The sequence below is a fragment of the Sorex araneus genome, chromosome 2, assembly GCF_027595985.1.
Source record: "Sorex araneus isolate mSorAra2 chromosome 2, mSorAra2.pri, whole genome shotgun sequence".
NCBI lineage: Eukaryota > Metazoa > Chordata > Mammalia > Eulipotyphla > Soricidae > Sorex > Sorex araneus.
Window position 1 is genome coordinate 259,245,337 of NC_073303.1, and position 13,575 is coordinate 259,258,911.

General features: G+C 50.6%; 1 protein-coding gene across 4 annotated transcripts in view; it reads left to right on the forward strand.

Annotated features, from left to right (window-relative positions):
- PWWP2A (PWWP domain containing 2A) overlaps positions 1 to 13,575 on the forward strand; it is a 42,701-nt gene that overhangs the window by 2,804 nt on the left and 26,322 nt on the right. Inside the window, exon 1 of one of the 4 annotated variants that reach the window (XM_055127758.1) lies at positions 5,500 to 5,759. The exons of the other annotated variants lie outside the window; for them this stretch is intronic. Coding sequence (XP_054983733.1) covers positions 5,692 to 5,759 — 68 coding nt within the window. The 5' untranslated portion in view covers positions 5,500 to 5,691. Of the gene's footprint in view, positions 1 to 5,499; positions 5,760 to 13,575 lie in introns of those variants that run through there. 4 annotated transcript variants of the gene reach the window in all.

Genomic DNA, 13,575 nt, shown 5'->3' on the forward strand with positions numbered 1-13,575 from the left:
AAAAGGGTTTTGAAATTGTGAGCTATGTTCAATTGTGTACAGAGTGTTTGATCCTAGATACAGAACTTCATGTTGTGTGGATTAATCAAGTCTGCTTTTATCAGCATTTGGAGTCTGTTCACTTTTTTTGGTCATTGTATTTTGCCTCATTTTTAGAGTCACTTGATTGAAGAACGCATTTTTGAGATTTGTTTTGCAGGGGAATGGGACAGGGCATACACATATAATTCAGAGGCACAGCAGAGAGTGGGCCGAGGTGAGACTGGTCAGGACAGAGTGTGGCCTCCAGTGCCTGCACAGGGATTTGCAGTCAGCACTGTGACTTCAGGCAGACTTCAGTGGCTCACTGGGTCCAGGCTCTCTGCTTTCGGGGTCCACTAATTTTGACTTGAGTCAACTGATGTTCACTTAAAATAAAGCCCTTAATTTCATACATATTGGCAGCAAGTAGGAAGGCTAGGTTTTAGTTACATTTTGATTTGATTATGGTTTTTTTTTTTTTTTGGTCTTTTTCAAAGTAGCTTGCTTTGGCTGAGAAGTTACGTGACACACTGAAAAATGGGGCTATTAGATGATTTAGTTAGAGGCAGGAATGTGAGCTTTGCACGCGAAGCCCAGGGTTCAGCTCCTGTGTCTGCTGGCGGTGACCCCCAAGCATAAAGGCAGGTAGAGCCCTCTCCCTCCCCCCCGTACCCCTATCCCAAAGCATCATATGTGGGGAAGGGGAAGGGGAAGGGGAGGTAGCCCAGGTGGTCGCACGTGACTCTTCCGGTGCGGTGCCCTGAGCTTGGTCCCTGGGGCTGCCTGACCTGCAGCATCAGGGGGTGAGCCTGTGGGACCCCTGTACAGACGCAGCGTTCCGTGTGCTGTAACATTAATTCCGTATTTTGGGCCACACCTGGCTGTGCTCAGCACTTAACTCCTGCTCAGGCTCGGGGGACCATAGGCCTGACCTGGGCTGCTTCCAAACCAAGCGACTTACCCCCGGTCCTCCGTCTCCGGTCTCCGGCAGTGTCTAAAACCGAGCCCCTCTCTCCTCCCCAGTTGCATCACCGTGATTAGAAAGTTCTTCACGATTGGGTTCAGGCTCCCAGTGTCCCAACACTGCTGCCCCCTCCCCTCCCCTCCCCTCCCCCCCCCCATCCACCCAGTTTCTCTCCACCCGCCTCCCTGCCTCCTTGGTAGGTACTTTTATCTTCCCCTTTAAGGCACTGTGGTTTTCAGTATTGTTTCTGGTATGGTATCATGCATCTCACTTGACCCCCTGTCAGCACCCCTTTCCTCCAGGATGACCCTTCCCCCCACCACTACCCTAGCGCTCAGCGCCCTGTCCTGCCCCTCCCCTGCCGTGACAAGCTTCCTGGAACTCTGCTCTCATGTTCCTTCGTTCCGGTTACCTTTGTGCATTGGTTATTTCCCTACTCTGTTATTTTTTGGGGGGGACTGGGGGGAGCTTTTTTGAGCCACACCTGGCATGCTCGGGTTATTCCTGGCTCCGCACTCAGGGGGACCCCCCGGGATGCTGGGAACAAACCGGGTGGGCTGAGTGTAGGAAAAAATGTCTTTCCTGCTGTACTTTCACTCTGGCCCCACCTACTAGGATTCTTTATACCTCACATACGTGAGAGGTCATTCTGCGTGTCTCCTTCCGTCTAACTGTATTCAACAGGATACTCTCTGATTCCATCCCCGGAGCAGCAGACTTCAGGACCTCCTTTTCTTACTGTGCAGCAGGATTCCATCCTGTGCGTGTGCCAGAGTTACAACATGCCTGTTACTGGATGCTTAGGTTTCCTCCAGATTTTGGCTATTGTGACTATTGCTGCATTGCTCGTAGGGGTGCAGGTGTCTTTTCTGGATTGTGATTTTGGACCTTGGGGGTCTAGAGAGAAGACTTGCAGGGTCACATGGGGGCTCAGTTCCTAGTCCTGATGGTTTTCGTTTTTAGGCCACACTCTCCGGGTTTACTCCTGGCGGTGCTCAGGGGACCATATGGGATGACGGGATCAAACCTGGGCCCCCCTGGTGCAGGGCAGGGTTCTACCCACTGGACTCATCCCTCCAGCCCCAGTTCCGAGTCTTTTTGAGGAATGTCCATATTTCCCAAAAGGGCTGAACCCTGTCGACATTTCCACCAGCAGTGACAGAGGGTCCCTTTTAACCTTCACTCACGCCAACACTGGTTGTTTTTGTGCCTTTCGATGTGTCTCTGGTGTGAGGTGATACTGTTGTTTTGATTTGCAGTTCCCCGATGATTAGTGATGAAGAACACTTTTTCATACACCCTTTGGCTAAAACTGCCTCCAAGGTGAGCGATGTCTTCTCTAGTTTATCTTAGACCCCTGCACTGCTGTCTTATACCCAGCCCCTTTTAGCTAGTTTGAGTTCTACTACTTGCATTGTAGTCTGATAGAAGTAGATAACTCACAAATTAGTATCAGTATTTCTGTCCCCCCTTTTTTAGCCTCGTGCGCTAGAGATTTCAACATAGGCATGTCACCCGGCTGTGCTCAGGGTCTTTGCCTGGCTCAGTGCCCAGGGATTGCTCTTGTCTGTGCTTGTTCCAGGGATGGAACCTGGGCCGTCATAGCATGTGCCCAGCCCATTGAGCTTGCAGTCCCCACTGTTGGATTATTTAACATAAGCGTTTCACCCAGTTGCTCAAACTCAAAATACTCGTTTTAGGCAGAATTGACATTTAGTTGTACTGTAAGTTTCTTAGTTTTTGTGTTAGGACTATACCCAGTGATGCTCAGGGGTTACTCCTGAGCTCTGTGCTCAGAAATTACTCCTGGCTCTGCTTAGTGGATCATATGGGACATCAGGGATGGAACCTGGGTTGGCCAAGTGCAAGGCAAACAGCATACCACTGTACTAGCTTTCCTGCTCCTGACTAATACATCGCTTTAAAACATTTATTGAATCACTGTGAAATAGAGTTTTACAGAGTTGTTCATGATACAGTTTCAGTTGTACTGTGTTTTGAGGACCCATCCCTCCTCCAGTGTCCACTTCCCTCCACCAAACATTGCTTTTTCTGTTTGTCTTGGGGCCATGCCCAGCTGTGCTGGGGCTTACACCTGGCTTTGCAGTCAGGAATCATTCCTGAGTGCGTTGCTTGGGGCCACGTGGGGTGCTGGGGATTGAATTCAGGTTGGACCCATGCACAGCAAATATCCTACCTACCATGGCTTTAACCTCTGCCTTAAATTTTTGTTTTTTAAGTGGTGGCAAGGCTTAACCTGTAGGCCTCATATAAGCAATTCCTGCACTCTGTCGGTGAGCTACAGCCTCTGACCCTTAACCCCTACCTCCCCCACACCAGACTGTGCTCAGGGATCATTTTGTTTTGGGGCTACACCCAGCAGTGCTCAGGGCTTACTTCTGGTGGAGCTTGGGGGACTCTATGGGGTAGATGCCAGGTTAGCTGTATGCAGAGGAAGCTCCGTACCCACTCTATCATTTCTTGGCCATGCTCACGGGATCATGTGCTGTAACAGAGTCAAACCAGGTCATTGCATGTGAGGCATGTATTCTCTCTCTGGCCTTCTGCCCTGACTTAATTTTTTTGAGGGGGAGAAGGGCATACCTGATGATGCTCAGGGGTTGCTCCTGGCTCTGCACTCAGGAATTACTCCTGGTGGTGCTCAGGGGACTTATGGGATGCTGGAGATTGAACCTGGATTGGCTGGTGCAAGGCAAGTGTCTCTTACCCGGTTCAGCCTCTTATTATTTTTTTTCTGTAGTGCTAGCCAAGTAGTCTGCTGAGTTATATCCCCAAATCCTAGCATTGAATTATTTTGAAGGAAATTCCAAGGAATTACAAAATACCCCTTTACTATGTATTTTGTTTTAAACCTAAAAAAAAATAAGGAATATAAAGACATTATCTTAAAAAAAAAGCTGTTGCCTCAGATTATAGCAGTAAGGTATTTATTATGTTGTAATGGACTTCTGTCAGTCAGTGTCAAAGATTGTCTCAAAATCAACATCTCAAACTTAACATTAAAATTAGTACAGTGGGGGGGCTGGAGCAATAGCACAGCGGGTAGGGCGTTTGCCTTGCACGCAGCCGACCCGGGTTCGATCCCCAGCATCCCATATGGTCCCCTGAGCACCACCAGGGGTAATTCCTGAGTGCAGAGCCAGGAGCAACAACCCCTGTGCATCGCCGGGTGTGACCCAAAAAGCAAAAAAAAAAAAAAAAAATTAGTACAGTGTGGGCCGGAGCGATAGCACATCGGGTAGGGCATTTGCCTTGCACGCGGCCGACCCGGGTTCAATCCCCGGCATCCCATATGGTCCCCCAAGCACCGCCAGGAGTAATTCCTGAGTGCAAAGCCAGGAGTAACCCCTGAGCATCGCTGGGTGTGACCCCCCAAAAAAAATTAGTACAGTGGGTTGGCATTTGCCCTCCATGTCACCAACTCGGGTTCCATACCTGGCACCCCGTATGGTCCCCTGGGCCCTGCCAGCCATGATTCCTGAGCAGGAGTAAGCCCTGAACCCTGCTGGGTGTGGCCCCAAAATACAAAGCATTTCAGTTGCTAAATTTTGTTCAAGTTAACATCCAAGTGAAGTTTCCACAGTAGTTCGTTCGCTGATTTTCTTGTCTGCCTGCTCTTCGGGTCCCTTGCAGCTCGTTCAGTCAGACTTTGGCAGAACTTTCCATGTCCTGGATTTTTCCCCTGGTTGCATCCCCTTGGGTGTATTTCCATTGAGTTTTAAATTCCCTCAGGAGCAAAGGGAAAGGACAGCAAGTACAGTGCCCCCCCGGGCCTCTCTCCCTCAAAGCCACATCTCTGATTTGGGGTCTGTGCAGATGGCCTGGATGTCTCTCGCTTGACTGGGAATCTTAGGCCTGTCCCTCCAACACACCTAGCAGCTTTGGTATTGCAAGCAACTTGAACCCGTCCCAATGGCCTTCGGGAAACAACCTTGTAGCCCAGATTTCTGAAGGGGTAGTCTCTGAGTCTTTTTTTTTTTTTTTCCTTTTTGGGTCACACCTGGAGATGTACAGGGGTTACTCCTGGCTCTGCACTGAGGAATCACTCCTGGCGGTGCTCAGGGGACCACTTGGGATGCTGGGAATCGAACCCGGGTTGGCCGCATGCAAGGCAAACGCCCTACCTGCTGTGCTATTGCTCCAGCCTCAGTTTCTAAATCTTAATTCGTATGTGAAAGGGCTGTGTTTGTTAGGACCAGTGGTTTCTTTTGGCCCTGATGAATTATGTAAATGGTTGATTACTGTATATCTTAAATACTTACCTTATATTCAGTCAGGTGTCACAGATTGTCTCAAAATTAACATCACAATTGCTGGGGCCTGAGCAAAGTACAGCGGGTTGGCATGATAGTACATTTGCTGGCCAGAGGATCCTGCTTGAGAAATGTCGAATAAAGCTCTCTGGGACCTGAAAGTTTTGTGGGGCCTCAGTTTTGTGGGACCTGATAAGTATGAAGGAATCCTGAAGTAAATGCTGAAGCTTGAAAAAACATTTGTGCGTTTTAGTTTATGGTTATCCAGTTTAGCTTACTAAAGGTTGTGGCTAGTTATAGACTAGATAACACGGACTCGCATTAAAAAAAAGGTTGTGATCTTCTCTATGTCCTTACAATAATTTGTAGAAAATTTGCTTGTCTTTTGAAAGGAAATACAAACCGAGACATTTTTTTTTCTTTACAGAGACCATGAATCGTACATATGGTGCAGTAGCTCTGCTTTTGGCGGGAAAAATATGCGGCCATTCTGTGGCGCAGTGAGTAGCAGCCTCGGTAGCGCAGGCTGAGTGTCCAGGCTGAGTGTCCAGGCTGAGCGTCCAGGCTGAGCGTAGAGCTGGACGGCGCGTCCTTAGTCCCGGAGTTGGGGACTCTGAAAGCATTCTGTTTGGGCGACCTTTCTGCTTAAATCTGAAGGTGTGAAAATGGGTTTCCTACCAGGAACGTGACACAGAGACACTTGCCAGTGGCCTCACTCCGTCCCCGGCAGCTGTGGGTTGGTTCCCTGGTACTATCCTGACACTCGCTGGGCTGAGGGGCGTCTTTCATTGCAAACTGGATTACAGCGTTTGGGGGGGACTTTTTTTTTTTTTTTTAAATAAGTCATTAGTTGGTCATTATAAATCTCACTTGAATCTGAATGTAAAATAGTCTGCAGCATGTTAAGGTTAGATTATTTATTTATTTATTTAGCTTTTTGGGTCATTCCCAGCTATGCTCAGGGGTTACTCCTGGCTCTGTAGTCAGGAATTACTCCTGGCAGTGCTTGGGGGACAAAATGCCAGGGATGGAACCTGGGTCGGCCACGTGCAAGGCAAACACCCTACCCACCGTGCTGTCACTCCAGCCCCAAGTTTAGTCATCTTCAATTAGTCTTTTGGAAACTGAAGTTTGTGGATTATGAGCTCTTCCCTCAAACGGGCTTGATGGGGATGGTCCTGAGTTGTTCTTAGCGCCTGTGGAGTGCAGCGCGTACCTTTGATGAGCGATGTTTGTTGGCCCTCCTCTGCCTGAGTCCCGAGGGAACTCGGACACGCATTTCCAGAACGTTCCCAGAACAGGGTGTGCTCCGGTGGCAGATCTTAGTGATGGTTAAGTTACATTCGGGGTGGGTTTAATAAGGCTTCGTGTTTTTCTTTCTCTCTCTCTCTCTCTTTTTATTTTTGTTTTGGGTTTTGGGCTGTACATGGTGGTGCTCGGGGATTACTCCTGGCTCTGCACTTGGGATCACTCCTGGTGGTCTTGGGAGACCATGTGGGGAGCTGAGGATCAAATCCAGGTTGGCGTGCCTGGCGAACACCCTCCCTGCCGTGCTGGCGCTGCGGCCTCTCCACACTCTCGGGGCGCCATCCTGACCGCGGTGCAGGATCCCTCGTCTCCACCCCACCTCCCATTTGTGATTTTAATTTTTTCGCGTCATATCTGGCAGTGCTCAGGGGCTGCTCCTGGCTCCGTTCCTGGGGGATCATGCTGTGCCAAACTCCTGACTGCCCCCATACGTAACATATGTGCTCCCCCCTTCAGCCCCCCAGCTGCATTTAATTTAATTTATTTATTTTGCTTTTTGGGTCACACCCGGCGATGCTCAGGGGTTCCTCCTGACTCTGCACTCAGGAGTTACCTCTGGCGGTGCTCAGGGGACCATATGGGATGCTGGGGATCGAACCCGGGTCGGCCGCATGCAAGGCAAACGCCCTAACCGATGTGCTATCGCTCCAGCCCCACAACTGCATTTTAACAATGTGAGTTTGATGCAGATGAGTCTGGGATCATATTTGGCAATGCTGATGTTTAGGGGCTAGTTTTGCCAAAGTAGAATGGCATATATTTGTTCAACCTTTCATGAAAATTGTTGCTGAATTTCCCAGGAGCCGCAGTTCCAAAATGAGGAATTCCTGGGGTAGGCTGCTTGCTTGGGCCGGCAGGTTTCACACCTTGATTGGAAACTGGTCTTCAGAGGGTTAGCTTGGAAGGGGTTATGTAAGTCGAGTGGTGGGTTTTGTTTGTTTGTTTCGACTTTTTTTTTTTTTTGGCTTTTGGGTCACACCCGGCGATGCACAGGGGTTACTCCTGTACTCCTGGCTCTGCACTCAGGAATTACTCCTGGCGGTGCTCAGGGGACCATATGGGATGCTGGGATTTGAACCCAGGTTGGCCGTGTGCAAGGCCGTGTGCAAGGCCGTGTGCTGTGCTATCGCTCCAGCCCCTGTTTCAACCTTTCTTTGTATTTGCTTTTGGATCCTACCGGGTGGTGCTCAGGAGTACTCCTTGCTCTGAGGTTCCAGTTTCTTTTCAGGGGATGATGCGGCCATGGGAATTAGTCCTGGGCTCCTGCCTACAGAGCACGCACTCCAGGCTGGCTTTCTGGCCTTTCCTAACGCACGTTCTCTGCCACGGTGCTTTGCACCCTCAGCCCGTGCGCTGGCGCTCTCCCACATGTGTACAGAGCGGGAAGCCACTTAGTTACGGCTGGCAGCGCTGGTTCCCGCCTGGGTTATAACTGCCTGCCAGTGGTCCTGTGTGCAGCGTGACCCCTGTGCATCCAGGGCACCGTCCGCAGGGGTCAAAGGATTGAAGGACTTAGTCCATAATACTTGGTTGCACTTTTCTGTGTATTCCGGTCATCTAAGAAAGTTGCCAAGATTAACTACTCTCTGGACTCAATCTGTGTGCTTGGTTTCATTTTACTCCGTGGCAGCTCTAATGATGCCAGTTCTGTTAATCTTCATTGATTCAAGCCAGAAGTCTAGGAGGGGGTTAATTGTCTTAAAAGTTTTAAGTGACACACACTAAGTACATATGTTGCTTTTTTTTTTTTTTTTTTTTGAGTAGTGGTTGGATGGGCCTGGCAGTGATCAAGGTTATTCTTGACTTTGTCCCAGGAGGCTGGTCCTGGCGGTAGGGGAACTGTAGGCGGTAGGGGAACTGTAGGCCGTGTCTGAGGTTGAACCTGGGTTGTCTGCACGCAAGGCAAGCGTCTTAACCCCTGTACTGTCTCATCCATAGAAGATGCCTGTAAAAAAGTGCATGTGTTCGTGTGTGTGTGTGTGTGAGATTGGGGCCATACCTGGTGTTAATTACTGGGATGGAGCTGAGGCCTGCATGCTTGCACTGGTGTTGCTTACTGGGATGGAGCTGAGGTCTTCTGCATGCTTGCGTTTAGTCTGCGAGAGGTGCCAGAGTTGGGCCGGAGGCCCTGAGGTTAAGGCATTGCCTTGCAGGCAGCTGCTGCCGTGTCTGGTTTGAATCCTGGCTCTGGCACTGGCGTCCCCTGAGCACAGAGCCAGGTGGGCCCGTCCCGCCCCAGAATTGAGGATTTTAGATTTTATATACTTAATGGATTGTTTTGGGGCCACTCCCAGCAGTTCTCAGGGGCTTCTGACTCTGCTCAAAAGTGACCCCTGATAGTGCTCAGGGGATTGTATGTGGTACGGAGGGTAGAATGGGTTGTAGCATGCGACACAAGCCCCTTCATCCCACTTGATGCTTTGCTCTAGACTTTGTGTTACTGTTTTTGTTTGTTCTTGGACCACACCTGGCGGTGCTCAGGGCTCCTGGTTCTGTGCTCGGCGTCACTCCTGGTGACCTTGCAGGACCCATGTGAGGGGCTGGGGATCAAACCCGCTGGCCGAGTGCAAGGCAAACGCCCAGCTGTGCTATTGCTCTGGCCCTCTAGACTTTATTTGTAAGGGCTTGGTGGAGGCTTGACGCTTTCCTTCTTTTCCTTTCCTTTCTGTGGTGGCGTCTGGCCGTTGTGGCTCTAGAGATGACCAGATTGACCGTGCGGGGCCCTGCTGGAGGCTGAGCCCTGTCTCTGCCTCCCGAATATAAAGATCTCACTGAGTCACAGCCCAGGGCCCTGACTGCGCCCCTTTTGACCCGTAGCTGGTAGTGTTGGGAGCTGCTCCCAGCTCTGTGCCTGGCGGGTCACCCCTTTCGGTGTTCTGGGGACCATGTGGTGTGGTAAAGGAATCTGGGCCTCGGGAACCCTGCAGCCCTGCGGATGCCTGTTGGACCACTTACAGACCTGACCGATGCCCTCTAGCTCATGAATTTTGGTGGGAGTTAACCCCGGGAATGACAAATAGCCGCGTTCTGTTTCTCCCATGACCAAGCAACAACTGTTTGCTTTAACAATTGAAATTGCTGGGCCCAAGAGATAGTACCGCGGGTTGGAGTGTGGTAATACAGCAGGTTGGGCATTTGCCTTGCACACGGGCCACCCAGGTCTGGTCCCGGCATCCCGTATGGTCCTGGTTCCCCCAGAGCCCATCAGGAATGAGTCCTGAGTGCAGGAAATGTCAGGTATGCTCAACTCTAAGTGTTCAAAAGCCAGTTAAGCTTTTGTCTTCTCTTGTTATTTTGTACTTTGTGGCTGCTACTTTCTTTTCTTTTCCTTTTTTTTTTTTTGGAAGTAAAGCAGATTTTATTTGGAGGGTTTTTGAAGGTGAGGAGGGGGAGAGAGTGAGGGGAGAGAGAGTGAGGGGGGGAGAGAGAGAGAGAGAGAGAGAGAGAGAGAGAGAGAGAGAGAGAGAGAGAGAGGTTCTCTCTCTTAGAGAGAACTCGGGCTTCTCCAAGGGCAGAGAGAGCCCCTACACACATCCCAGCATTAGGTAGGAAAGCATGAAACTACACATCCCGAGGGGAGATGCGGGCGACACATATGCTCAGGCAGCACATGTACTCGGCCGCGCGGGCACAAGCAGCACACGGGCTCAGGCAGCATATGCGCCGTGGCTGCTCCTTTCTTGATGGCTGGTTTATTACTGTAGTTCAGGTAACATGTTTACATTAGTGTTACTGTTTGTGGTTTGGGCGAGCAGTTAAGCACCTTGCTGCTGGAAAGACCCCGTACTCTGCCCACGAGTTCCTTGACACTCTTCCCCACCGCCCCTTCCCGTAATCCCCGGCGAGCGTTTGTCATCCTTCAGTGCTGTTTGTTCCTGTCTCATGCTGCAGATGAATGACGTCATCTGTTCCTTCTCCTTGCTCTGACCTCCTTAACATACCGTCCTGTTCAGTGGGTGGCTATTTTACATGGGCATTGTGATTTGTTTGATTTTTTTATTTCCTTTTTGGGTCACACCAGGGATGCTCAGGGGTTACTCCTGGCTCTGCACTCAGGAATTACTCCTGGCGGTGCTTGGGGGACCATATGGGATGCCAGGGATCGAACCCGGGTCGGCTGCGTGCCAGGCAAATGCCTTGCTCACTGTGCTATCGCTCCGGCCCCAGGCACCGTGATTATTTTCTGGGGCCACAGCTGGAAGTGCTCAGGAGTCATTCCTGGCTCTGTGCTTGGGATTCTGTAGTGTTGGAGGCTTCTACCCGTACCAAAGCAAGCACTTTCCCTCCTGCAAGATCTCTGACCCACAGAGATTTGGGGGTTATTGTGTGTGTGTATGTGTGTGCGTTGGGGTCACACCTGGAGATACTCAGCCTGACTCCTGGCTCTGCATTCAGGAATTACACCTGGTGGGCTCTGGGGACCATATAGGATGCCGAGGATCGAACCCATGTCGGCCTGCCCTCTGTACTGTCTCTCTAGCTGCCTCCAGCCCCCGAGCTTTTCAGAGAGATTCAGGCATTCCCTGTTCCTGAATAGAGGAACACTGAATAAATAGAATTGCCTGAAGTAAACAGTTATTTATTTCTTGGTCCTTTGGGTCATGCCTGGCAGTGCTCAGGGCTTCCTCGGCTTTCGGGGGGCCCCTGTGGAGTGCTGGGGACCACGCGCTGGTCAGCCCCGTGCAAGGCAAGTCCCTTAGCTGCTGGACTATCTCTCCAGCGCTCCATAAATTTTTAAAGAGATCTGTTTGCAATTGAGCATTTAAAAATCTAAATTCGAAAATGTTTTTACATTTTTTTTTTTCTCCCTCTAAGAGACATGCATGATTTTATAAGAGAACAAGAGAGTTGAGTCAATGCTTTTAAACACTGGGGCAAGGAACATTTTTACTATCGTTTTAGTTTTGGGGGCAGCATTTGCCTGTGCTCTGGGCTTACCCCTCGCTTGCTCTAAGGGGCTCGCTCCTGGCAGTGCTCAGCTGCTGCTGACCCAAGTGCTTTGCCCACAGGATTTGAGCCCTGTGAGCGGTCTCTAGGCCCTTGTACTCGGCCACTCAGAGGTCATTCCTGGCCTTGCTCAGAGACCATGTGGGGGACCCGGGATCCATCCAGGGTCACCTTCAGAAAGACAAGTTCCTTAACTCCTGTTCTCTCTCTCTCTCTCTCTCTCTCTCTCTCTCCTCTCTCTCCCTCTCTCTCCCTCTCTCCCTCTCTCCCTTTCTCCCTCTCCCTCTCTCTCTCCCCCTCTCTCTCCTTCTCTCCCTCTCTCTCCTCCTACTCCCTCTCTCTCTCTCCCCCTCTCTCCCCCTCTCTCTTTCTCTCTCCCCCCCCCCTCTCTCTCTCTCTGGCTTCTGGATGGTCTTCAAAGAGCTCTTCTCTGTTTTATTTACTTTTTGTCACACTCAGCTCTGCTGGGGGTTGCTCCTGGCAGTGCCTGGGGCACCTTCCCGGGCCTGCCCTGTCCTCTCAGGAGCTCACATTTCCCATCCACATTCCTGTCCAGGGTTCCTATTTAAAATAGACAAAAGGGTCGTTAGCCTCACAAAAGCAGCCTCTCCTGGAGCAGAGTGGGCTTTATTTGGAAACCGCATCCGAAAAGCAATTAAGACGAGTCTCAAGGCACAACGTGCAAACACTTAACCTTAGGGCACACTCTGATTAGAGAGAAATCCTTGTAAGACTTCTGCCTTTATTTTTGGTTCTGGACTTTACCCCGGGGAGAGTGGCAGCTGGCTGGAGGGGGCGGACCTCGACTCTGTGGTGCTGGGGGGGACCGGGCCTCCTGTCGGTCAGCCAGCTCGCGGGCCCCGCTGTAAGGACCCCCACGCGCCCCTTTCGTTCACGTCTTGTGTTCTCTTCTGAAGCTGCTACCCAGCTGCCCTCCTCCGGCACTTGGGTCCCCTCGCCCCTGCAGGCCTCCCTTGGAATACTTGGGCTTTGGGTTTAACAGTATCCAGCCCGGGGGCGTGGCTCGCGGTAACGCACGGCTGTGAGGCCCTGGCTCTGACCCCAGCACTGCTGGGTGGGGGGGGGGGGGGGGAAGAGAGACAGTGACAGACTTGACTTTTGATACAGCTGGCACCTAAAGTAGCGAGGTGCTGTCCGCTGAGTAGACCCGATGGCAGGCAACTCTGTATATTCTTGATCTTGGTAATAGTCCTATCACGGTATACTTAGCGAACATTCCAGAATCCAAAGGGGTTGTAAAACTGCACTTTTGCTTTGGCAAGGGAAGTGTTCTGCTGCTAAGCTACATCCTCTGCCTCAAAACTGCACTTTAAAATGACTGTTTTTCTGTTTGTTCTACGACCCTATCCAGGGCTACTCCCCGTGGTGCTCAGGTTCAGACCCGAGTCTCATGCACAGCCTGGGCACTACCGCCCCCCTGAGTTTGTCTCCCAGTTGCTTAATTCTTTCTTTTCTTTCTCTCTTTCTCTCTTCCTTCCTTCCTTCCTTCCTTCCTTCCTTCCTTCCTTCCTTCCTTCCTTCCTTCCTTCCTTCCTTTCCTTTCCTTTCCTTTCCTTTCCTTTCCTTTCTTTTCTTTTCTTTTCTTTTCTTTTCTTTTCTTTTCTTTTCTTTTCTTTTCTTTTCTTTTCTTTCCTTTCTCCCAGCAATGCTCAGGGGTTACTCCTGGCTCTGCACTCAGGAATCACTCCTGGCGGTGCTTGGGGGATCATGTGGGATGCGAGGATTGAACCTGGGTCAGCCGCATGCAAGGCAAATGCCCTGCCCACTCTACTATTGCTCCAGCCCCAATTTTTTTGGTGCCTAAACCTGACCTGAATCTGCTTGATGATGGGTTTATCTTAAAAAAAAAAAAATCTGGGAAGATTTGGAATTCTGTCTTATTCTTGGTTTGGGAGAATTACACCTGGAAGGTACTGGTCACTCAAAAGTGAGCCTTGACAGTGCTCATAGGGCCATATGTGGGCAGGGGACTTGAACCAGGGTCACTGCCACGGCAGCTGCACACAGGGCAAGTGTCTCATCTCCTGGATTGTCTCTCTG